Below are 27183 nucleotides of genomic sequence, written 5' to 3'. Positions count from 1 at the left end.
GACTGATATAATCTGAGTATAAATCATGATCTAATCTGTGGATAACTGAAGACAGAGGATAGCTTGGAAATCACCATTAGAACAAGAGGAAGCCCACATTCTTCTGGTTCATTCATTTACAGGGAAGAGAAATCTTAATTCTGCAAAGAATTTCCAGTTATTAACTAACCCAGTCAGTTTTCCCAATCTTCCTGGTGACTGGAAATGCGTTAGAAGAGGGAGGTAGTGGAATGAAGATGAGAGTGCTGTGTTTAACCACTACCATTACAAGTATGGGAAAAAGATAAACCCCCAATCACCAAAGAACATTCTTTCCTTAAAATGTTTTCAAAATAAATGAGACCAATCTTCAGAACAATGTACAGCCATGGGTAAGTTAAAACCTTTAGGAAGGGGGACAGTGGGATAACTCTAACACTGTATAAACAAGACTCAGGAGAACTGACTTGTTTCAGTTTCCTGGCAAAAGAAATGGTGGGATGGCAGGATCTGACACTTCAACATTTTATCTGAAATTAAGAAATAGAAACAATGGTGCAAAACATCACTTAAATGAAAAAAGAAAACCCAAAGGTACAACTCTAAATATGTGATCAATGTTTAATATTCTGAGGATTAAGTAACAAAATCAAAAAAGATTTTTTTACTTGGCTAGGTTCATTTCCTCTGAATTTTTCTAAGAGTTAAAAACAAACTATCACACTTATTGATTTAGAACCATCAGATTTTACTTCAGGAAAATCTAATAATACCTTTCAAAAAAGTTACAATTTTAATGTTAGCACACACACAAAAAATCACTTCCTAATATTTCATTTTAAAATAGCTTTCCCACAGCCGAAGATTCCTATTTTTGAATTACAGTACTGCAAGGCACATACAGAACTCACCTCCTTCAAAACACACAGAAGAGGGACTCCCTGAAATAGAATTTTTAAATCCCTAAGCAATTAGAAATACTACAAAGTTAGCAATTTTTAGGTAAAAATGTTGCTCCTATACGATCATGCACCTTTCTTAAAACCCATTCAGCATATATGTATAAATAATCCGTTTAAAAACATTTGTACTTCCAATGCAGACAGTGATGCTGAAGACAGCACTAAACAAGCCTGATGAGTACTACAGCTTGATAAAGTTTACGTTATTGCCTTCATTAGAGACGATCATCTCTCACATTTTCAAAGATTTGAATTTAATAATGGGGTAACAACACAGGAAATAAAGGATTTTTTCTTTTCAAACAATATTTCCTTCACCTCTAACATAATTCATAAGGGATGATAAATAAATTAAAATTGTTGTTCAGTAAAACTGAGGACAGGAGCATTTAAATGCCTCTACTGAATTTAATGCAGCTTAATTAGGGATCAGGTACGTTTTCCTCTGAAAATTTTTGGTCAAGCATGTCTAACCATAAAAGCAAATGGAATTTTAAGAGGTAGATTTTTTCCCATGATGCATCTGTTAATAAATGTATTGTCAGGAAAATAAAAACAAGCATTGAGAGTGTTTTCTTAAAGTATAAGGGTCTAATGAAAAGAAAAATAAAAGATAGTTATGATACTGATTACAGACTGACGTTTTAACAGTCAAAGTATTGGATGTTGCGTGACCAGTGCATTTTGGACTCTCTCAGGATCAAAATACGAGCCTGCTGACTGTGTTAAACCCTCCTCCACCCCCTCCACCAGTTGGTCCACAGCTTCCTGGCGGGTCATTGTCATCAAATCCATTTGGCCGAAATGAACAGGAGGCAGATGCAGCTTGCAGGGCCCGGGCTCGAGCATTCAATTCTTGTTCCTAAAATTAAAAACAATTTTAGCAAAGTTAAAATCCTAAATCCAAGGGGTGGATATATCACCTATATAAATATTTTAAAACTGCCTTAATCCTTAATAAGCATCCTTCAAATCTTTGTACCTTTAAAATTAATGACTACACTAATCCTTTCCAAATATTACTTTTACTTTAGTGAAGTACGTAATCACAGATTGTGCAAAGACAGCAAAATCTTGGTGTAAGTTTACAGAATGACAGATCCTAAAGGCTGTTTGTTTCAATATCACACTTTACAATGGAGGAAACTGAAGCCCCCAGTCCAAAAAATCTCTCTACAGAAATATTCCAGTTCTTGTAATACTCGTTAACACATAAGAATGGATTTCTTTTCTAATACAAAGAAAGCAGAATTAAAGGTTATGACAATGGATTTTCTACTCTCTATCAAGTAGGACTATTTTGGAAGTGGGTGATTATAGTAAAAGGTAGAAATAATGAAAGAAGGCTGAATGTTTTTTACCATTTCCTTGGAATATTTCTAAGTAAAACATCTTAAAACATTGCTAAGGAAAATGGAGCCTATCTTTGTAAAGTAACACTTAAAGCTTTTCTCCACTAGACCACTCAAAATTTTATCAGGAATCATATTCGCCTATGTGCCAGACATATATTAGGTGCTCAATAAATATTAATGATCTCAGGTTAGAACACTATTAGGGCCCTAATCAGTTTGGCCCAGTGGTTAGAGCGTCAGCCAGCGGATTGAGGGGTCCTGGGTTAGATTCTGGCCAGGGGCACGCACCCTGGTTGCAGGCACCGCCCCAGTCTAGAGAGAGAGAGGGCGGTAACCAATTGATATTTTTTTCTCTCTCTCCCCCTTCCACTCTCTCTGAAAAGCAATGGAAAAAATGTTCTCAGGCAAGAATTAAAAAACCCAAAACCCCAATTTTAGGTACTTAGCCACAAATGGAGAAAAAGTGAATAAATAATGGTATATTTATTTGGCAAGTTCTAAAATGGGGCTCTAAAAACTGGCACCAACTCCTTGGAAGAATATGTAAAATATTTGGACATGTGCCCATTTTTTTGGGAAAGGGCTTACAACTTTCAAAGGAGGTTGATGGCACCCAGGTCTAAAAGCCACGGTGGAAGCATAAGCCTTAACCTACCTGTTAGGCATAATCATCCTCAAGAACTTTCAAAATACAGTTAACATTAAAAACAAAAACTGTACTCTATACAATTTTTTTTAACTAAAAGTCCAGTTACTTTGTTCCATCTGGCAAGGTAGTATAACCTTTTTTGCTTTAAACAACTTGCCAATCTGAGACTTAAGATGTAATTTAGAACTGCACAACACTGAAAAACTGAAAGTACACTTTTCCTTTATAGGGACAATAAAACAATGAATGGCACTCAATATTGTATAATCAAGATGTGATGGGTAAATGGCAAGACAGAAAATCATTTAGAGCTAGGTTGCAATACAAGTAGTTGTTCCATTTACAAGAGCTTTTGGCATTCCTATCATAGAAATCAGAGTAGTTTCTCATCTTTTCAAAAATCCATGTCTCTCCTTTGATAAATAATTCACCCATTCACTGATACATATACTTGAGTATTTTATAATACAGTGAATTTCAAAACTTTTGAGAAAAAATTCCCTCTAAAAATCAGTAAAATCAGTACTATAGTGGCCCATTTCTTCTCTTATACAATCTGTACCTTTTGGTACTTTTGGGAGTTTCAAACACTCAAGTTTTAGAAACTTTTTTAAACCCATAAAATCACTTGGATTACTTAATTAATACACCTACAATTTCAGCTATAATTTACTGTTGGTCCTTTATATTAATAGCTGCTTGGCAGGTTTCAAAGAAAAATATTTCAAGCAGGACCTTTATTAACTTTAAAGTAATAAAATCACTAACTCCTTGCAAAAAGTGTACTTACAAGTAAATTCAGCTTATATGAAACCTTTATTCCAAGAATTTTCTTTACTAATTGTTCTTTTTCCCCCTTGGTTTTATTGCCCTGATCCTTAAGTAATACAAATACCCTTTCTTTACATATTTTACCTGTCCTTTATCTTATCTACCCGAATGTCAATAAACAGCCCTTAAAATACTCATATAAAGGTCTGGAAGGAATAAACATCAACTTTAGCAGTCGCTTCCTGGTAGGTGGTAGGTGGGACTAAAGGGAAGACACGTCCATTCTACTACACTTTCTATATTTTTGTATGGAGTGATTTTATAATAATCACACCTTTTGTAATTAAAAACAAGTAAGGTCTTCTATACTGCGCCTAAGTTTGGTAGCTTTCCATAATTCATAACATTAGAAGGTAAGACAACTTAGTTTATAGGCTGAACCTATTTCATATAAACCCAAATTCAAATTTCAGAAGTACCACTCTGTAAATTCCTTGAAAAGGCAGAAGTTGGATTTCATGTAACTACCTGTCAATTGTTTAAATATTTCCCACAAATGATGAAGCTTATTATTTCCAACTTACCTGTAAATATAGTTTATTGTCTTTTGTTATAGCATCCATAAGTTCTTTCTGTAGAGGTGGGTCTCCATTTGCCCAGAGTCCATTGGTTGAATTATTACCACTCAAACCATTTGTGCTGTTCTGTTTTCTATACAAGAGCACGTAAGCTGTGTCCTTTGGAAATCTACTCGTAATTTTCTGGACTGACTGAAACGAAGTAAATGTCACTCTGCTATCATTAAATAAAAACCATTCTTTTGACATTTCCTTATTTTCCAAATCCTGTTCAATAACTGCACTGGGACTATCTCTTGCTAGTAAAGGACTGTGGGAGGAAGCTAAAGCTAGAGCTTCAGACTGGTGGCACATCTGGTACGAGGACTCTGTACCTGTGATGTTTCTGGCATAAGAATAGTAATGCCCACTTTCAGAGGACATACCAGAGTGAACAACAACAGAACTTAATAGATAGGGCACCAATTTGGGACAGCAAGCTTCTTCAGTCCCAGAAGGCTTTAATTTTTTAGCTAGGTTTCCACTAATATCTGTGAAGTCAACATCTATAGACCAACTTTCTGACAATGAAGAGAAAGAAGTAGTTCTTTTAACTGGCAACTCCAAAACCAGTGGCAGTGAAACATTGTCTAAAATTTTTCTTCTCACGTGATACTTCTGATCATATGAAAATCTTAGGAGAGTAAGAATAAGGTATTCAGGTTCCTCTGTGATTTGCATAGTTTTCTCGGCATTCTGCAGAGAGGCACAGTTTTCACAATAATACTGGTTGTCTCCTGTAAGAATCTCTGGAGCCAAAAAATAATTTAATAAGTCAGTTACTGAAGGTGTGGCTTCACCTCCTGGCTTCTGAGGTACATCTTTATTAATAAAAATCTTGCTAGATTCATTAGGGACAGAATTGTTTCCAGTAGAGCAAAACTCATCAGGAGGACTGCCTACCATTCCTTCATTCATAGCTGAGTCACAGACAAAGGCAGCCACTGCTGGATTATAAATTCCTGGTTCTTCTGAAGAAGCAGGTACACATGCTCGCATTAGACCACCATCCTGTGTATTGGGTGATGATGCTGGATCTTGAAAGGACAAGCTGTCCATAGAAGAGGAAGGACAAAAGGCAAGGGAAAGGTCCGTAAAGGCTTCCACTTTCTGTGAGGTACTCCTGCAGTTCAAACAACATACATGAGTTCGTAGTTTTCCTCCAAACATTTTTTCTATCAAAGTCTTCTCACCATCACTTGTGTAAGGGGTCTCTGTCAGTACAGCTGCCTTACTGGCTACTTCCTGTAAAGAAGTTTCAATGCATCCCAGACTTTCAGAAGGCTTGCTTGAGGACTGAACTTTCAAGATCTTTTCTTCTTCATGGAGCCTGCAGGAGAGTATATCATTATACAGCTACTTTACTTTTGTTTAAATGGCATTTCTATTTAAAAAAAATTGATGGTTTGTAAAGACAGGCAAATTATTTTTATCAAATATAATGCTTAACTTAAAAAAAAAAATCAAGTTTCTGCCCAGCTGGTGTGGCTCAGCGGCTGAGCATAGACTTATGATCCATGAGATCGAGGTTCGATTCCCGGTCAGGGTACATGCCCAGGTTGCAGGCTCAATCCCCAGTAGGGGGGGGGGGGGGGTGCAGGACGCAGCCAATCAATGACTCTCTTATCATTGGTATTTCTATCTCTCTCTCCCTATAACTTCCTCTCTCTGAAATCAATAATGATGTATTTTTTTTTTTAAATATCAAGTTTCTTCTATTTTAATCAAGAGGAATGTTGAACAGTTTGAGAACATAGATTAGAAGAGAAGCTACAGGCTATTTCTACCCTATATTGCATTACACTTTCTTCATACTACTATTTTATAGCACTTATTGCATTACAGTTAACTCCATATGCTCATTAAACTGTCTTATCTATCTTTGTCTGCCTGACATCTCATAGAAAGCCTGGCACAAAGAAATCACTTAACATATCCTAGGCTGAATGGAAGTAAGGCTACACATGCTGAGCTCAACTAACATTACTAGTCATTCATATAACACACGGGAGGCAGACAGAAAGATACAAGAATAGGCCCTAGCCAGTTCTGCTCAGTGGTTAAGAGTGTTGGCCCGTGGACTAAAGGGTCCTGGGTTTGACTCTGGCCAAGGGCACGTACCTCAGTTGCAGGCTCAGCCCGGGTTGGGGTGTGTGTGGGAGGCAACCAATCCATATGTCTCTCTCACATAGATGTTTCTCTCTCTTCCCCCCCTTCCACTCTCTCTAAAAAGCAATGGAAAAAAGATCCTCTGGTGAGGATTTAAAAAAAAAAAAATAGGCTTTATTAACTAAGTGGTAAAGAGACAATAAAATATACCAAACCCACCCAATTATGAACTTGTCTAAAGGAGCAGCTTTTACACTTTTTGGTCTCAGGACCCCGTTGTATTCTCAAAAATAACCGAGGAACCCAAGAGCTTTCATTTACGTGGCTGTATCTATCAAAACTGAGAATAAGAATAACATATATTTAAAAACAACATTAAACCCATTATTTACTAATATAAATAACTCTTTCCTGAAAAATAGTTATACTTCATAAAACCAAAAAAACTTAGCAAATAGAATGGCACTATTCTGCATTTTGCAAATATTTCAGGCTTAATAGAAGACAGCTGGATCTTCATGTTTGCTCTGCATTCAATCTAACGTGATATGTTTTGGATGATATATATGAAGATTATCTGGCCTCAACTACGTATACATAGGTAGGAAAAAAAGATCCCTGAGAATGTTTTGGGAACCCTTAGGGGTCCTTGTACTACACTTTGAGAACAGCTGGTCTAAGGAAAGAAAATTGAAAACCACCAATAAACCCCCAAGTTAATAATAAAGGAAGACTTAAAAAATATAAAAAGTGCAAGGAATTTTAAAAAATTAACACCTGAAATGTATTTTTATTTATTTATTTAAAAAATGTTTTTATTGATTTCAGAGAGGAAGGGAGAGAGAGCTGAAACATCAATGATGAGAAGTCACTGATTGGCTGCCTCTTGCACGCCTCATATTGGAAATCAAGTCCACAACCTGGGCATGTGCCCTGACTGAGAATCGAACAGAGATCTCCTGGATCATGGGTTGATGCTCAACCACTGAGTCATGCCAGCCAGGCCTGAAATATATTTTTAAAGCTAAAAACAATATTGTGTAGAAGTAATCTGTTATGAAAAAACACAATTCAAACCATAACTTTAAAAATACCTTTACCTGGCCCTGGCCCTGACCGGGTGGGCTCAGTTGATTGGAGTGCTGTCCCTTAACCGAAAAGGTTGTGGGTTCAGTTCCCGGTCAGGGCACATACCTGGGTTGTGGGTTTGATCCCCAGATGAGGAGTGTGTAGGAGGCAGCTGATATTTCTCTCTCACATCAATGTTCCTCTCTCTCTCTTTCCCTTCCTCTCTCTAAACATATCCTCAGGTGAGGATTAAATATCTATACATACATACATACATATATATATATATATGTTTATATATTTATATATTTGTACTTTTTACCTGTCTAGCAGAAACCTGAGGTATTCAGAACAGTCTTGCTGTGATCTGGGGGTAAACCATGGAGGTCTGGAAGCGTCGAAGAATATCCGAGGTGCATATGCTTCTCTCTTTTGATATCAGTAGAGAAAATATAAGGAAATGATACTCACATCATGAACCAAAAACTGAAATCTTAATATATGCTGAATAAAGATAACTTAAAATTACATTGCGCTTAATCTTTACTGTAAGCTGTCAAACATGAGGGCAGATAAACTAATTAGAAATAGATTGAGATAACTGTCAGTCATAACTTCTCATTCTGCAGATGAGAATTAAGATCTAGAGAACCTGTATGACCTGCCCAAGGTCATACAGCTAAATTAGTAGCAGAAATTATATCAGAACCCAGGTTTAACACTTAATATAATGCGCCTGGTGTTATCCCTCTATGAAAGCCATGTGCTTGGGGCAACAAAATTGTTTTACTTGTTCACTACTGTTAAATTCTATTAATTCAGTATCTATAAACTATTAAAATGATTTTAAAAGATTTCTATTTAATAAATAAGCTTATTTATTAAATAGAAAATCAGATGTTATCTATAATAATTAGAACAACAGGTCAGCATAATATTCATCTATAAGAATGGAAAGTAGGAGAATAAATTAAAAACTTAGGCAGCATCTCTTCAGCACTTCTAAGTGATTTGTTGTGTGGGATATGATGTATATTATTTCACTGGTTAAAAAGGGCTTACCAAATATGGTATAACGTGAAGTTTAAAGAATATTCTCATACTAACATGTATATTAACATATACACACTACTTACACTTACACTCACCTGTGTATGAGCCAAAAAGGCAAAAAGATGCTGTAATTTTTTCATTAATGAATTGCACCCATTTAGATTTAAAGATAATACTTGTCTCCTGAAACTGAAAGAGAATAAAATATGATTTTCATATAAATGTGTAAACACACATGCATTTTTTAAAAGCTAAAAGGAAGTTAGTTCAAGAACTTACCCTCAAAGTAAAACTTCACTTACCTAACGGCCCTTTACCTAGCAATGTTACTACCTATGGTGTGGCGAAGGAGGAAGGGGAGAGCGATGGTACCCAAGCACTTATTATGTGGCCTGGTGATGGCCTATGCACCATTCCTATCTTCTAGATTAGCCAGTAGAAATGGATTAAACCATTAATTAATAACCTAAGTAAGCAACTTTTAGATCCTTTCAAATCTGCATGAAATAAATAATATGCTGTCATTAAAACATACTATAAAGTTAGAGTGATTGAAAAATTATAGTATAGGAATAATTGGGTATCCATTTGGGGAAAAATGGGAGTTAGATAAGATTTTATATCATCACAGATCCACTCGGGGTAATGAGCTAAATGTAAAATATAAACCTACTGCCCGGCCGGGTGTGGCTCAGCAGTTGAGAGTCGATCTAGGATCCAGGCGATCGGGGTTCAATTCCCGGTCAGGGCACATGCCCAGGTTGTGGGCTCGATCAGTGACTCTCTCATCATTGATGTTTCTATCTCTCTCTCTCCCTCTCCTTTCCTGTCTGAAATCAATAAATATATATTTAAAATAAAAATAAAAATAAACCTACTGAAGTATTTACAGAAAAAAGAGACAGAAAATTTAGAGGGAAAAGGCTTCCTAAAATTCAGACATTATAAATAAAAAATAGAAAACTGCAAATAAGATACTCTGCAAATTTGAATTGCACTGACTGGAAAAAAGCTTGTGACAAAGGATTATCATCCAGATTATACAGAAATCAAAAGAAAAAGACCCAACAAAAAGGTGCACAGTGGAACGAATAGATTATTCAGAAAAGAAGAACAAGTGAACAACAAATAGAAAGGAAAATCTCTGTAATGGTTAGCAAAATGCATATTAAAACAAAAAGACATTTCCACTCAAACTAGCAAATATTTTAAAGACATTATTATATTAAGTACTATTAACATATAAGTACCATATGTTAGTTAGTATGCAAGTTCAATACTGTAGCCTTTTTGGAGAGCATGTGGCACATCTGTTCAAAGAATATCCTCTCATAGGCATATGAGCTAAGAGGTTCATTATGGGCAAAACAAGCTAATAGTCATGAATAGGAGTAAGGTTGAATAAATTATGGCAGACCCTTTACTGAGAACAACATAGTCATTGCCCTAACATGGGGATATTTCCAACACAATCATTAAAAGGTAAAAATAAAAGCAAGCAGTTAGAAAATATATAAATAAGATTCTCTATTTTTTATTGTTGAGACTATTACAGAAATCCCCCCATCTTCCTCCTTGCCCACCTGCATTTGTTTTTGTACTAGATAAAATCCTGCAACTACAAAAAATGTCTGGAACAATGCACATAAAACTTAATCAATTATCTTTGGGAATGGGAATGTCTGTTTATTAAAATTTTTTATTTTATATACTTTTAGATTTAATTTTTCTAGAGGCCATGAAGAATTCACATATTAGCAACAAATAAAATATGCTGTTTGCCTATTCTGAGATAGTATTAATGGCCACCATACAGTAAGATGAGCTCTTTGAACTGCTGTTGCGTTATAACTGAATTAGGTATCTGCTTTATCATCTGTAAAGTAAGATGGATGGACTAGATGACCTCTGGTGGTGAGATATGGATTCTTTCAGGTTTATGCCTAGTATCACTTGTGTCCAAGAGTACACACTTTCTTAAAAACAAACAAACAAAAAATGACAAATACAAACAAACCAGAAAAAACAAAACACTAAACCAAAACAAAAAACACCTGAGTGTTGATAGTACCATGTACTTTGGAGCCAGGAAATCAAATAAAGCTAACTCTTCATCTCTTAGTTTATGATTCCTCTAGGCAGGCATAAAAACTTAAAAAGACTTGGAAGCCAAATTGTAAACATCTTTAGTCAAGTTCCACGAATCTCTATTGGTGCTGAAGAGAAAAATTCAACCATGTTTTTGCCTTAGAAAAAGTTTATCATTAGTTTGTACCTTTACAGACAGTATTTGCATAGCAACAACCTCTGATTCCCTATTTGCTTGGCTATAAGAGTAAGTGAATTTAAAAGTAAATCTGTAAGAGGGCAAAGAAACAAGTCTGTTTATACATTTGTTCACTATCAATCAACTTGGGGTGGGAAACAGAGCTTACATTTCTTTAGCATCAACAAAGAAGTTACTGATCTGATAAACAGCAAAATATTTACAAACAGAAAAAAACTAAATAGGATCCCCTCAAAAGATATGCTGGTTAAAAAAAAATTCACTGCCTTATAGGATAATAACAGTTTAGCACTTAAGGATACAAACTCTTAGGCATAAGCTCAACCAATCCCTCTGTTACAATAATAAATATCAAGCCAGAGTAATTCACAAGATTCTATATGTAATATATAATATAAATATAAAGTAGAATTTAAGTAAGTTAATTTTTTTAATTTATTTTTTTAAGTTCTCAGCCGAGGATATTTTTTCCTTTGCTTTTCAGAGAGTGGAAGTGGGGAGAGAGAGGGAGAGGGAGATAGGGAGAGTGGGAGAGGAGGGGAGAGAGAGAGACAGAGACATCGATTGGTTGCCTCTAGGACGCACCTGGAAGGGGGCAGGGACTGAGCCTGCAACTGAGGTATGTGCCCCTTGGCAGGAATCAAACCCTGGATGCTTCAGTCTGTGGGCTGACTCTCTAACCACTGAGCAAAGCCAGCTAGGGCTACATAAGTTAATATTTTAATAGTTTCTGAGTACTAAAAGCAATTTCATTTCTGAATAAGGCAATTAAACGAAGATATTAATTTCTGCCATTTATGAGAAATAATATGAAGACAATCTTAACATTATACATTTCATCAGCATGCATCAATTTCTACAGTTAAAATGAAAATAAAAAGGTTCAAATTGAAACTTACTCTGTGGCCATAAACAATGCTTGTATAACACTGTTCATATAACACGTATTTCCTAGATTAATAAGACCAGTTTTCCCAGTTTCAGATTTTCCAGAAAGTCTAGACAAGCAAGATGCCAAAGCGTTGGATTGAGAAGTCCAGGCACTTTGATTGAGAATCAATTTAATCTTCTCTTCACTGGGCTTAGGGAAGTCCTACAGATCATAAAGAAGAAAAAAAGTTAAAAAATATAAACTATTCTTGTTATTAAATTAACACCATAAAGAAGACCCTTCCACTGAGACTTAACCTTTTCCCCCTCCCACCTAGTTTTGATATTCGACCAGTTGTCAAAAAATCAAATTACAGCCCAGCCGGCGTGGCTCAGCACTTGAGCGTCGGCCTAGGATCCAGGAGATGGTGGCTGATTCCCAGTCAGGGCACAGGCCCAGGTTGCAGGTCTGATCCCCAGTGGGGGGGCATGCAGGAGGCAGCCAATTAATGACTCTCATCATTGATGTTTCTCTCTCTCTCTCCCTCCCTCTCTCTGAAATCAATAAAGATATATTTTTTAAAAATCAAATTACACTTCTATGCAAAATAATAGTCTTCTAAAATAAATTAAAATCTCCTAAAGGTAGAGTTTATCAAGCTGAGGAATATTAAAAATCAGGAATTCAAGTCACATTTGAACTATTTCTTTCCTATTTACCAGCAAAATGTTTTAAAAATAAAAACTGAGATCAGCGTATACTGCAGCACTATTTTGAAGGCAGTAGAATCTGGACTTAAATCAGAACACAACTGAACAAGCTAAACAAACAATTTGCTTTTAAATTTTGTAATGAAAGTAAAAAATACTCCCTTTTCATTCACTACTAGTATTTACCCAGTATTAACCCTTACAAATAAAATCTCAAAGTAATCAGGTGATGAAAAATGTTTAACCATATTGAAAATTATTACAAAATACAGATTCTTCTTACAGGTTTTGTGATATATGAGAGAGAAGTTTAAGCAATGTCAAACATGAGTAGAGCACTGGAGAGTAAGAACAGTTGGTAAAATCATTAAGGCCTTTTCTGGACGGCTATCATCATCTGGTACTTATACTTTAGAGAACAAATAATGTCTGAAGGAATTTTAAACTCCTGATTTTTTGTTGCTGTTGTTGGCAGCTCTTAGAAAGTGCTTTCCTGGATTCAGAGCGAGACCCTTGCTTCTTCTGAGCTTATTTCAGTCAATAGAACTTTCAACACATAAAGAACTGAAGAATAGCAATCAATGAAGATCAGCACTAGCTTTCATCTATGGACACAGTGACATCAGAGAGAGGTTAACATTACTATCAAATCCATGACAGACACCTCCTATATATAAAGACATTCACTTCTGCAAGTGTTCAATGTTAAACCGATGGTAAGTATTAATTGTTGAACAGTGTTGTGTTCTGGGCTCTATCAATATCATTTTGATTTAGTTAACTATATAGCAAAAAGAAATGTTTTTTATTCATTTCAGATACGGAAAATAATGAGACCATATATTGTATTTCAAACCTCAAAAAGAAATACTATAAATAGAACTGATTTATAATAACTTCTGATTAGGTCTGGCTGAGGCAAGTTCTCCAATTCTTTTGCTACAGCCTGATTATCCAGTAAGTTTACTACACGGAAAGTGTGCTTATTGTGAGCCACTCTTCAAAACAAATAGAATCAGTGCTTTTTAGATCAAATATGTATACAAACTTGAAAATCAAGGTAAGTTCACAAATAGTTCAAGTCGAGATTCTATGAAATATGGACATTCATGAACAGTCCATAGCTAAAATGGAAGAAAAAACAGCAAAGAAACCAAAGTCAAATACTTTATTAAATTGTCCTTAATGAACCCTATTTCAACTGCATTTTTCAAACAAAAAGCCTATTACTGCCCGGCCAGGCGTGGCTCAGCGGTTGAGCATCAGCCTCGGGTCTAGGAGATCGCGGTTCAATTCCCAGTCAGGGCACATGCCCGGGTTGCAGGCTCAGTTGCCAGTTGGGGGCGTGCAGGAGGCAGCTGATCGGTGACACTCTCATCATTGATGTTTCGATCTCCCTCTCTCCCTCTCCCTTCCTCTCTCTGAAATCAATAAAGATACATTTAAAAAAAAAAAAAGCCTATTACCATAAGGTAGTAAATGGAGTAGCTGGATATGGGGAAGTTTCACCACATCCATCTATCACATCATGGGCTGAAGATCTACAAATACTGGTGCAACTATTATCATACCTTTATTGCTTCCAGAATGGGTTCGTAAAGATCTGGAAATCCAGAGTAATGATACATCATACAGTGAATCAATTCTGTTAACTGCACTAAGAAGGCTGTACTGGAAAGCAGACCATCACTTCTGACGGAGTGAACCAAATTAACCACATGAGGAACAATCTGAAGAGAAAGGAAGACAAACATTCCTCCATTTATACAAACTGGCAACAAATTCTCTAGCCTACAAATAGAATTCAATTGTTACACAATCAGCAAGTGCCCTTTATATGTTCAGTCACAGACTTTTTCTAAAAAAACTGAGAAGTAAAAAATTTCTGGAATATCGAGGTAAATCTAGTTTTCAAAGTCACATGATGATAATTCCATATAAGGCCCCCCCTTCCTTTAAAATGCAAACTCAAGTGCAAAATAGGAGCCTTAGTCACTGCAGTCTAAAAAATGCCTTCAGTTGAAAAATGTTACCAGACTGTTAAATAGGAACTTAAAAGATAAACCTAGAATTAGCATAAGAGCTCCATCTAGTGTGAATTTTAGATCTTTCACTTGAAAGAATTATACATACTTTGCACATTAGAGTTTGCTTCAAGAAAAGTCTTCAAAATACCTCAGGCATGTAACTAAAACTACAGCTCAGGCTACAGCATTACTTTTCTTTAGGATAAGCATAGGGACGATGTCTTATGTTAGCATGGTTATCCTTAAAAAACAATGCCCATTCCCCCTCTAAAAAGAAAGGGAATCAGGAACTATTATTTTAAAGGAACTGGGGTTAAAAATAGAAGGGAAGTCTAAATGCTTATTGCTCATAAACATTTAGAAAACTTAGTGTTATAAGCACAACAGTGTTCTTTCATTATAAAATTAGACTAAAAAGTCAGTACAGAACTAATCACATATCTAAGAGGTTATTAATAAAATAAAACAAACAATTTTGCAGAGATGGCTCATTCTATTGGAACAGTGCTATACTTGTTCTAACTAATTATTAATTGTAATCTGATACTAGATATTTATACTTCATATGTAAAAGCATCGTACGTTCTACTTGTAGAACATTTTTTGGGTTGCTAACTAGAGATGAAAGTGAAGTTATGATCAGACAGCATTAACAATCATAGTAATATCCCGATCAGCTCCCTTTCCTTCCTCCTAAAGAGAACCACTGTAGTCTCAAGGTAAGGCTGCTATACCACTCTGCTGTCTGGTTTACAGATGTGTGAGGTCTGAAACCACACTACAGCTTTTGCACTATGTGCTTTAATTTTCATCAAAGGTTTTATCCTGGCCATGAAACTACCAGCTTCTAATGAGTTCACTCTACTGCTATCACCTCTTTATTTCTAATAAAATCTGAACTACAATTTTACTGCATACCTATCTATCAGATACTCTCGTGCTAAAATAGTCAGAAATCTAAATTTACTTTGTTCCTTCAGAGGTGAAGGGGGGGAGGGAGAGATGGAAGAGGAGAAAGAATTTTTACGAGTACAATTAAAATGATTATTTAATTTACAATTCCAAATCTTCTAAAAGCTTTCCTAGTGTTAAATTTGAGCTTGGCAATCAGGTAATAAAGCTGTCTATTACTATGCCCTATATAGTCAAAATGACCACTGACACAGAAATAAGACTAAGTTCTCCAAAGGCATATAGATATATGTCCAAGCAGCCTATTACCTTTTTTTTTAATCCTCAGCTGAGGATATGTTTTTTGATTTTTACAGAGAGAAGAAGGGAGAGGGAGGGAGAGAGGGGGAACATTGATCCCTTGCCACTGGGTACCTGCCCTACCAGGGATTGAACCCGCAACCTTTTGGTGTCTGGGACAGGGCTCTAAACCAACTGAGCTACCTGGCCAGGGCATATTTTTACTTCATTTAATTCTTTCCCCACTTATAAAAAGCAACTTAGTCCATAACAACACAAAATATTAATCTTGGTTTGCTCTAAAATACTCTTAACATAAAATGAATAATGAGGCTGGTGATTCCAGATTATTGCTCACACTTAACTCCTAACCTGAGTCCTTTGCTGAGTTATTTAGAGTTACAGGTGATTTAACTACCACATGATCCACTGCTGGATGCCCAAGTTAATTTTAGTTGAGTAGGAGGTCAGGCTATCCTGAGTACCCAGGCAGTAATTAGGTCTTTGTTTTTAGGTTTTACTAAGCCAGATCACAATTTTCAATTTCAGATCTAACTGTTCCTTAAATAAATGATTTCATATTTACTTACTTCAAAAAGGCAAATATTTCAAAGGCAACCATTGTTATCTCAACTACTTTTTCTTTTTCAGAGAGATTAAGGAATGTGGGTGTGCTCCATGAGAAGAGTAATAAACCTGACAGTGGATGATTAAGTTATGTTAGAGAATCTCCTCGGAAATTTTGGAAGTAAACCCTTTCTCACATGACATACACATGATTGTGCTTGAAGACGGGGACAATTAATTGATGGCTTTTTTCCTTGGGAGATTTTGCTAGTATACTCGATACATTAACTCAAGTTAGAATTTTGTTTGTGTAACAAACAGATGTAAGGTTATTGATCAATGACTAAGCCCAACAATTAGGGCAATTAACTGCTGAAATCACTCATCCTAAGTGATATGTATAGTGTAATTACTTGTTAGTAAGGCTTACTTCCTACTTTGTGATAAACTATCATTTCCGAAAATTTTCCTTTTGTGGAAATGAGGCACTGAGCAGTCTGTCAGCATATGGTTCTCTGAGACTAGCTACATTTCTAGCTAGTAATCAGTAATGGGAATCCTACTTCAACAGTCTCCTTTGAATTGCTTTGCAGTGGCTCAGTATTCCCAAGACTTACATTGTGGGCACACTGATGTTTCTAGTCCTGTAAAACTGAGCATCAGACCCTGGAGACATCAAGTAACCAGCTAAAGCACTGCTTTCCTGGCATGGCCTAGATAAATAGGCAGGTTCCCAAAATAACATTTTGTAATTTCTCACCTGAAATAATTGATAATCAAATTACTGAAATAAAATCAAAACCAGTGATTTAGCTGGTTTAAAGTGGTAAGATTCTGGATATATTTTAAAGGAAGAGTCAGTAGAATTTATAGGATATGGGCTGAGAGAGAATGAAAAGCCCTAATTCTGGGGCTGATGTTTTCATGCTTTTGATACTCTAAAGTAGTCAGTGGTTCTCAACCATGTTATTCCTTCTACACTGTTCACATGTGCAACAGGCAGCCATCAGTGACAATGACATGTGACATGTCATGTAGAGCTGTAATTTTAAATGGCTGGTTGTGGTGACAAGTGGAGTAGTTTTGGTGCGATCCTAAACATTCTGAAAATAGATTCTTTGGAGGGAAGTCCCACAATCTCACATTTCTAAGAAATCAAAAAGCTACATGTAAACAGATTTAGGACTACCTTACGATCTTTTCACTATATACAAATGTGGCTCAATATTAAACTAAAATTTTAAGACAAGGTTTTTCAGTGTAGAAAGCTTGTCATAACTTACCAAATGGAACGCCTCTGGAGAATGCTGAAAACTAAGCAGCATATGAGAAAGAACTGCAAGAGCACCAGGTCTCACAAGAGGAAACCGAAGTCGATTAAAAACCTTCAAAAAAGACAAGAGATCCATCAACAGAGTTTGTAAGGAAGCCATTAACCCAATCAGTGGTTATTTTCCCAAGGCCAAAAATTATTTATGTGAATATCCCCCTTCCTGGAAGGATATGATAACGTTCTAACTTCCTGATCAAATGAAAATCTGTCAAACCATGTTTAAAGATGATAACTCCTTGGTCCATTATTCAATTCATTCAACAAATATTTACTGAGCACCTACTATTGCTTAGCACTGTTCTAGGCACTGGAGATACAACAGTGGATAAAAGAAATCTCAGGGCTTACTACAGGGCTTACTGTCTAGGTGGGTAGTGACAATAAAAAGTAACATGGAGAGAAGTGCTATGAAAACAGGATATGACAAATAGGAAATGCTGAGTGGCAAAGGGGTCTGCTATTTTATATAGGGTATTTAAAAAATAACTCATGAAAATGGTGACATCTGACTATAAAAAATGGAAGGAAATGAGAGTAAGCCTGATAGATATCTGGGAGAAGAGCATAACAAGCAGGGCAAAGGCCCAGGATCACGAGGTCCTGAAGTCCTCCACCCTGGTGTACTAAAGAAACAGCAAAGAGTGCACTGTTTGGATGAGAAGCAGCAGTGAGCCAGAGCAACAGGACCTGTGTGACACCTGTAGGAGACCAAGGGCAGAGCAGGGAAGCTATTGCAATCATTCCAGCAAGGGATGACGACTTTGGACCAGGGTGGTAGTGATATAGCTAGTTAAAAGTGGTAGCATTCTGGATATTTTTTAAAGGTAGAATCAATAGGGTTTGTAGGATATGAGCTGAGAGAGAATGAAGAGAGACAAGGATAGAGTCAAGGTGTTTGGCCCGAGCAAATAGAAGGGGATGAAGTGGCCATTTGAGCTAGGGAGACCAGGTCTGGGAGGGAAAAATCAAGGGTTAGATTGTGGCTAAGTTGAATTTGAGATCCAAGCATAGACAACTGAATAGATGAATATGGAATAATGGACTAGAAATATTAAACCTGGCAGTCATTAACTTACAGAGATGTGCTAAGCATGGGTGGAGAGGAAAGTAGACCAAAGATGAAACTCTAAGGCACTCTAAACTTAGAAAGAGCAACTATAGGAGAGTGAGATACCAGTGAACTGGGACAAAAACCAGGAGAGTATAATGTCCTGGAAACTAAGGGAGGAAAGTGTTTCAAGAGGAAGTGACCTACTGTGTCAAATCTGCTGACAGGTCAAATGAGAGGAGACCTGAGAAATAACTCCTGGGTTTAGCAACACTGGAAAGCACTGGTGTCAAAGATAGTTTTGGCAGAATAATCATAATAAAAGCTTGATTAGTTGGATTCAAGGGAAAATGGGAGAAATAAGTTTTCATATTAGATATCTGAAAATAGCAAAATTATTTGTTACCTATACTTAAATAGCATTTTAAATTTTTATAGCCTATTTAAAATTATTATCCAAAACCAAACCAAACAAGAACATACTCAAAATTAGATGCTTTAATGGGGACAACCCAAAGATAAAAAGATTGATTATATAAGTTCATACATCCTAATGCTCCCACTTACCAGTTCTATTTTCAGTAAAGTAACATCTATCAAAATAGTAAACTTTTGGACTGCTGCCAGTCCTTTCAAGAGTGCAATCACCCATGTATCCACATGCTGAGCCAATGGCCAGGACAGCCAGTCAATCATTCTGAAAATTAAAGAAAACAAAACTATCAGTATTGATAATATTTTCAACATTAATAACAGGTTACAATAGATAACCACTTTGTGACTCAATTTTTACTGAGCTTGCTTGTGAAAAGCACTAATCAAGATGTAGAAACCAGTGGGTGCTTGTATTCAAGGACTTTCCAGTATCATAAGCTGAGATTTTTATATAACACATTTCCATAAAAACAATTTCTGATAAATTATCATTTCACATTAAGTTTTAAATTTATTGACATTAAGAATTTATTAGACAAATTTACTCTAAGAGGAGCAGTTCAAAGATAGCTATCTGAACTAAGACATATAAATATAAACCAAATTTTTTCCTCTCTGGAAATATGAAATGCACTGTTAAAAAACACACCTATATTTTGAATTCTGGAACAGGTGTCTTTATCCCTGGTTAAGACTGGACTAAACAAAGACAATAAAAGGAAACTTCAAATAGATAAAAGGGCACCAAATGTGCAAATATCCTAAGTGTCCTCATTTTGCATTAGTGTTTTTCTTCTTAATTATCAGCCCAGTTAATTGGGAATAAAGACAAAGTAATACAGGGCTTGACAGAGATTGTCTCTAATGTTAGACATCAACCACAAAGAAGACTCATATAACTCTTGGAAAGCAACTGGGCCAAATGTTCATATTATTTGATCCAGTAATCCAATTTTAGAGATTATATAATAAGAAAATAGTAGTGAAAATAACCCAGGATTTAAAAGTGAGAGTGAACTGGTTAAAAATATCCAACTAACTATTTATTAGCGGGGAGACCCTAAATACTTATGTAAATTATTTAACCTCTTTGTGTTGGTTACCTCATCTGTAGATTATAGGTAAACATGCTATTTCATAGGGCTTATGTGAAAAATAAATGAGTTAATATATAACACTGGAAATACTCATTGTGATGCCTCTCTTCCACCAAATATTAATTCTGTGGCAATACAACTGTACAAAATGTAAAATAGAAATACTAAGTATGTAAACACACAACCAAAAGACGCTATTAATATTTTAAAAGGACTAACTTCTAAATTGAAATGGTTATTTCCATAACAGCCTAAGGTATAACTGTCTACTAAGGTATTACCTTTATTAAGGTTTTCACTCTTAAGATTTACATGTTTCATTAGACATTAAGAGTCTTAATTATATTCCAGTTCTGCTTCAATCTGATTGAACTTTCTGAGATCCTCTCAGGAACAGGCACTTAGAATGAGTTATTTTTATGGTTAACTACAGTAACATTATCCACCATGTATTGGTTACTATTTGAATTTTAAGGACACTTAACCCTGATATTCAGATTTAATTTCGTAACTATAGTTGTAATTTATGTTCTCTGAAGTCTTATTTCCTCTATTAGGCCATGAGCTTAATAGTGACCTTATTTTTGGTGTTGTTTTTTAAACTTTAATCTTTGATCTTTGGATCCCGAGAACTTAGCATAGTGCTTGGCATTAAGAAGGGGCTCAAATTTAGTGACTAAATGAAACCATTTCTTTCTATAGCTAAAAACAAACAAACAAACAAAACAAACAAAAAAACATGCAACTTGAACCTTAACATTAAAATTGTAACATTATGAAAGGCCACAAGATTGATTTAATCTTAATTTGTGAATATAATCGATTTTTCACTTTTAGATGACAGCTTAACGGCTAGGTCTAGCCTTCAGTTTTATTTGCTCCAATGTTTGAAAAACTGGGAAATTTCACATAAAAAACTGGGTTTCAATATTCTTTTAAATAAATCACATCAGCAACATCTAACTCAAATTTCCTTGTGGCAACAAGATAGTTGGAGTTGAGGATTAGCTTTCTTTTAGAAGGTGGTTGTGTACCTATACTCCCTATTTCAGTTGCACCTGGCCTATTTCATACTTTAATGTTACTTATCTGGTCCTCACATGGTATCTGCATTTCTTTACATTACAGAAAATGACAGTAAAGCATAAGTGCTACGTGTATAGGGAAGTATAAGGTGGGAGTACGGTAAAAAACATTGCTATCCTTTTCAGTTACATCTGTAGTGTAAGAATAATTACTCCAGGTAGAGTATGGGTTAAATAGCACCTTGTAGCTAAACTGGCGATGCAATACAAAAACTGGATCACAACCTCCCATAGAAACAATAGGTAAAAATAAATTTCCAAATATATTTTAAAAACAAAATAAAATCGTAAGTTGGATACTATGTTTTGAAAAGACTGAAAAATTAAGACCAGGAGGGCTAAATGCCAAGAAGTAGAATTTGCACTTGACTTAGCAAGTGGTGAAAGTCACTGTAGTTTGATCAGAAGGGTAAAATGAGTAGGTCAGGCTGACTTGGAGAAGAGAGATAAGTCACTGCTGGCAAAAAGACCAACTAGAAGACTGTTGCAGTGTTATGATGTGAAATGAAAATGTTAGCTCTTATTACCTAGGCAATGAAGGTAATGGACCAATTGACTTCTAATTTCACTTTCACTTGTGAAATCTGTAATTCTCTGAGTCTTCCTATTTTACTTAGAGGACAACATAATTTACGATATATTCATCTCAAAAAGAAAGAAATTTTAGTGGTGTTGCAGTCACACTGGCAAAGGAGTGCTGCTCCTAAATAGAGCATAAAAGGAGTTTCACTGTGGAGAGATGGAGGAGTTAAGTGTTTCTTAAAAGTAAATGAACAATGAGGACTTTACATAAAGACTTGGAACTCAACCACATATAAATGAGAATTGATAAAGTGATAAGAATAAAGGGAAAAATAAATAAAAAGATAATATCAATAAGATCCTAACTGTACAGTGTCACAGGACTAGCTATTGAATAAGAATACGGAAGAAAGTAAAAATAAGGGGAAAACCCCCAACATTTTAAACAGACAAATGCTAACAGTGTACTACCCAGAGATCCTGATCGAAAGAGAAAAAGTATATACTTAGCTAGAAGAAAACAAAGATCACAGAGGAAATAGGTAGCAAGAAACAATGAGAAAATACATTTTAATCCAACCAACATCCTGACTGTACAGCAAGTGTAAATGTATGTTTTTGAAAATTAAAAAAGCTGAAATAAATTTGTGAATTACTGGGATGCCTATCAAGCCTATAGTAAGGTAAACAACCCATTCCAATTAATTTGGGGAATCTTTATATATTTGATTTCATGATTTCCGTTTTAAACAGTTCTCCTAAGTTTTTCATTACTGACAAAACACAACAAAATATCTCCTCCTTCCAAATCTACAGTTACCATCTATAGTGTCATGAAGAAGTACCTGCAAAGAGCTTGGGTCATACTTGCATCTTTGACATTTGGATCCGTAGTAAGGCTCCTGATGAGAACTGTAATCATCTGAAGAGGAATATGCTGCACAAGGCTTGCCAATGCTACAGAAGGTTCAAATGATGCATCTATTTTTTTTAATTAAAAAGAAAAAGGGATATGGCAAGAAGGTTCAAGTGAAGTATTGAGAGAGAACAATTAACCAAAAAAAAAAAAAAAAAAAAAAGTAACTGCAGTAAAGGTGTTTATCAGGAAATAGTTGTTAAGTTCCACCTCACGGTTAACTAATATAAAAGGAGTGTTACATTACAGAAATTAGACTAAGAGTGAGTAACCATGATTGCTCAGTCTATAGACAGAACTACTGCAATATCAAAACCATTGTTCACTACTGCCACATTTGGTCCATGAGTTATCTTATTTTCTTGCGTTAATATTAAGTAATTGTTGTGCTAAAATATTCACTTAAAAAGCAGAAATGCGCCCAGCCAGGTGTGGCTCAGGGGTTGAGCGTCGACCTAGGATCTAGGAGATCGGGGTTCAATTCCCGGTCAGGGCACATGCCGGGTTGCAGACTCGATCCCCAGTCAAGGGAGTGCAGGAGGCAGCTGATCAATGACTCTCATCATTGATGTTTCTATCTCTCTCTCTCTGCCTCTCCCTTCGTCTCTCTGAAATCAATAAAGATATATATATATTTTTTAAAAAAGCAGACATGTAAGGTATTTCAATTCCCACATTAGATCCTCCAAAGTAACATAACTATTAATAACAGTAGTCTAAAGTGTTCTAAGGAAGATTTTTAAAAATCTCTTGAAGAAGTAGAAATTAAGGTGAATTGGGGGAGGGACTTTGCTTAAACCATATAAAAATTAAGCAAATAAAAGGTGAGCATCTTGATTGCTTCAGTTGAAAAAGTTCTGGAGAAATGTAGCAGTTCTAGCAATACAGGCAATACAAGAAAGATTACAATTAAAAAAATAAACTAACTCAGATACTGCAAATATGTGGTTGGTAATTCTTTCACAAATGTACTTAATTCATCAGAATGCATGGAGCTTAAAACTCTACTCTTACTTCTGGTTCTCAAGATAAGGGAGGACACCTCCTTCACAAGTTCAATTTCCAACCATAGCGAAGTAAAGAAAAAGTGAACATGGCTTTGGATTTACTGTTTCACAACCTACAGAGCTAGAAGCTCCAAGTCCAAACAAGTAATGTAAATGCACAGGTAAAATTCCTGGATGACAAAGCATTTTCTTGCTAAGTGTCACCTGACCCCTCCCTGCTTTCTAAGGATGCAGTTCAAGGGCTATTCCCCTAGTAAAAAAAAAAAACAGCCATTTAGGTCCTCAAGTTCTTTTCTCTCATTCTAACTGCAATCTCTCTCATTAACACCATTGTAGACAGGAAATCTCAATAGTCAAAACCTACAGAGCTAACTGGGATAAGCCAGTAATAAAACAAACTGCAAGACCATGAATAAAAAAATGGGAAAATTAAAAAGCAGGGAAAAAAACTCATGATAACAAAATGATAGGGTTACTGGGCAATAATAAGATGGTAAACATTATTAGGCTACCATTAGTCACTAATGCATAGTAGCTGTCATCCCCAAAGCATTCCATAACTTGAGCAGAGGCTGGGTAATTAAGCAACTTGTTTTGTGCCAATGGTTTTAGATCTCCAAGTTCTCAACGTTTAAAATAAAAACGCGGCCTGTTTTCTCAGGTAGAAACAACATCCTGAATAGGATAGTGGATGGGAATAAAATTTTGGATGAGGTACTAAGATTTGTTCTCCATTAACAATATTTTCAGGGTAAGAAAGCAAATAAGGTGTGGGGGTGCGGGGGGGAGAGACAGACTGAATTTTCAAGAGAGATTTTTCTGGTAATATAATGACCCTTACCTGTGGAAGAAATGGTTGCAAAAATTTCTTGCAGGGAAGGCAGCAGTGTGGAGGGCTCGGCCTTCCAGATGTTCTGCAGCAAGTTACTCACTTTTGTCACCTGAGAGACATATTCCCGCAGCTCTTTCTCCTGGGTGGATTGGCACTGGAAGTGGCCTATCGTTCGAACTAGCTGTTGACAGAAAGTGATGGACAATTTCTCCTTGGGGATGCACTGCACGAAATCGCTCAGGAGGTCGCTCAGTCGGGCACACAGCTGCGGCTCCGGCCGCTCACACACCATCCGGAGCACCTCCACCTGCAGCAGGCTGAAGAGGTCCAGCACCGAGGGGCAGCTCATGATGAGCTTCAGGCCGTTGTGAATGTAGTCCAGGATGGCCACGTCCTTCCTGTCCAGCGAGTGGTAGCCCTGCTGAAGGAGGCCCAACACGAACGTCTTGTTGAAGAAGGACTCGAACTCGGGCCGGTGGTACCGTGCGTAGGCCTCCAGCACCTGGTGCCCCACCTGCCGCTGAAAGGGGTCCTGGCCCTCCAGGATGAGCCGGGTGGTCAGGTCAAACATGGCCTCGCACTGCGCCTCGTCCAGCCAATGCTCAGCCGACTCCACCACCTTCCGCACAATCACCCGCTTTACCGGCAGCGGGTACGAAGAACTCACCAGGCCCTCCAGGATCTTGTCCATTGTCGTCACGCTGCAAGGCCAGGGGGTAAGGATCTGGCGGAGACAGCCCCGAGGTGGGGCAGGCGAACCCCGGGGCGGAGGTGAACTTGGAGAGCAGCAGCAGCGGGATCGACCACCGCCACCGCCGCCTCAGCAGCCACATTTATCGGGCAGGGGGGCCCATCCAAGCGCGGGCGGGAGTTGGCAAGCTTGGGGCGCGTAAGAACCGGCACGGCCCGCGGCGGGCCTAAGGAGCCAGAGACCCGCACTCCGCCGCCGCCCCGGGCCCGCGGTCCTTCTCAGCATCAGCACCGAGGCGCCAGCGGGGGGCCCCCGGCGGCGGCGGCGGGCGCTTAGGGTCCCGGGCTGCGGGCCCGTAGGTGGAGGAAGCGCGCCTCCGCGTCCCGGGATAGGTGTAGACGTCCGGGCTCCAGCAGATGCTGGGATGAAACCGGCCCAGCCTGGAGCCTGGAGTCGCTGTCACCGAGAGTGCTTGATCAGCCGGGAAGAGGAGGCGAACACCCTTGACCCGGATTCAGAAGGTCCCCCAAACAGGAAGTGACGGAGTAGGAATCTCTGGAAAGGCCCGCCCTTCCGCCCTTCCGCCCCTCCGCCCCGCCCCAATCCTTCCCTTCCTTCCCTTTCTTCCCTTCCTTCCCGCTGCACCTCCTGCACCCCTGGGACTCGCGTAATCCCTGCTGGCCGCGCCCGGACCCCTTCCTCGCCCCGCCCCTTCGCTGCTGCGCAGGCGTAGTCGCCTCCAGTGGAGTCGCGGGGCGACGCTCGCGTCATTGGGGATCGAGTGTCGAGTCACAGGCGCCTTTCCGGGAGGAGCGCCCGAAGCGCGGCGGTTGAGGGTGGCCTCGAGTTAGGATTGCCGCCTGCGGATCTGTGTAGGTTCTTTCCGCGCCAGGTCCTCCTTAAAGCCTGAGAAAGTGCTGTTTGTGTAGAATCTTGCGAAGGACAAAGTTTTGGAAACTCAAGCGCTTGAGGAGAAAGAAGGAAAACTATCCTTAAAACTCAGATTGAGGAGAAGTCGTTTAAGGGCTTGGCTCGCCCGTGAAGAAGTGAGCTGGCTTCCTGACTGCGAGGGCCTTTCTCCTTTGTGCTGGCCCCAGTGGCCTGCATTTAGCGCGGGCAGGATCAGGGGCCGTAGAGCTCTGTTTTATCAAGCGTCTGGCAGCAGCATCTTAGCGAGCTCCCGTGGCATACCAAAAATGTATAAGCTGTCCAAAAGGTGGGAGAACTACTGGGAAGTGACAGGTGAGGAAATGAAAGGCGGGTATAAATAGAGTGTACCCCCCCAAAATGTGTACACAAACTGAATGTTTATAAAGGCAGTGCTTATTAAAATGTTGTAGGCGGTTTTGAACTGCACCAGTGTGGGGCCCACGAGTCGGACCGGACCTGAGTTCAGCAACCTCAGTGCTTGGGCTCTGGCCAGGAAAGAATTGAGAGCCAAGATTCCAACTATAAAAGAACATTTATTTGGTAAGTCACAGAGGTAGAAGTCATTCCTAGAAGAAATGGGTTTAGGAAACGAGTTACACAAGCAAAGGAAGAGCTCTAGGAGCTTGAGAGTGAGGAAGGTAATGGTAACATACCTGTGGGGAGGGGAAAGGGAAAGGGAAGGGTGTGCTCCTGGAGGGTCCTCCATCTTAAGGGTTTAAAGGTGGCATCTTAGGAGAGGTCCCAGGGGAGAGCTCATCCGGGTGTGTCCTTTTAGGGTTGTGGTCTCCACTGATTGATTGGTGCCAAGGCGGGGGTCATTATCCAATGCAGGTGGTGCGGTCAGCTGTGGGGGTCGCTGGTCTGGTTGTGTGGTTTTTCCAGGTCAGGAGCCGAAATACAGCTGAGGCCTAGATATTACCTCTAGGGAGGAGAGGTTTGGGGGGACAAAAAGCTTGGCCAGCGAGCAATATGCTAGGGGAGGAAAGGCCACCCTGGGCACAAGGTCCCACCTACAATTGCTAGGCACAGGGGGCTTTCTACCCTGGTGACCTGTACCTTGCCCATTGTCCT

The 27183-nt window shown here is 38.0% G+C and overlaps 1 protein-coding gene across 1 annotated transcript; it reads right to left on the bottom strand.

Annotated features, from left to right (window-relative positions):
• Positions 1–582: 582 nt before the first annotated feature.
• Positions 583–25319, bottom strand: USP38 (ubiquitin specific peptidase 38). Its single transcript, XM_016206929.2, has 10 exons — positions 24501–25319; positions 22582–22717; positions 19165–19294; positions 17500–17601; positions 14003–14161; positions 11750–11943; positions 8659–8752; positions 7833–7939; positions 4301–5663; positions 583–1803 (listed from the first exon to the last, which is right to left on the bottom strand). The coding sequence occupies exons 1-10, from the start codon at positions 25180–25182 to the stop codon at positions 1642–1644; spliced, it is 3129 nt and encodes a 1042-aa protein (XP_016062415.1). The 5' UTR covers positions 25183–25319; the 3' UTR covers positions 583–1641.
• Positions 25320–27183: the final 1864 nt, after the last annotated feature.

Source organism: Miniopterus natalensis, chromosome 4, assembly GCF_054644295.1.
Source record: "Miniopterus natalensis isolate mMinNat1 chromosome 4, mMinNat1.hap1, whole genome shotgun sequence".
In the NCBI taxonomy this organism is placed as follows: Eukaryota; Metazoa; Chordata; class Mammalia; order Chiroptera; family Miniopteridae; genus Miniopterus; species Miniopterus natalensis.
The sequence above is the reverse complement of the archived record's forward strand: the minus strand, read 5'-3'. Positions and strand labels throughout refer to the sequence as shown.

What these genes read in the sequence shown, in the direction of transcription:
- USP38 (XM_016206929.2), bottom strand. Translation starts at nt 25,182, where the DNA reads ATGGACAAGATCCTGGAGGGCCTGGTGAGTTCTTCGTACCCGCTGCCG. An exon ending in CCATTCTGGAAGCAATAAAG is followed by an intron (nt 11,944 to 14,002) that starts GTATGATAATAG and finishes TATGATCTGTAG; the next exon opens with GACTTCCCTAAGCCCAGTGA. An exon ending in CCTTTTTGGCTCATACACAG is followed by an intron (nt 7,940 to 8,658) that starts GTGAGTGTAAGT and finishes TGATATCAAAAG; the next exon opens with AGAGAAGCATATGCACCTCG.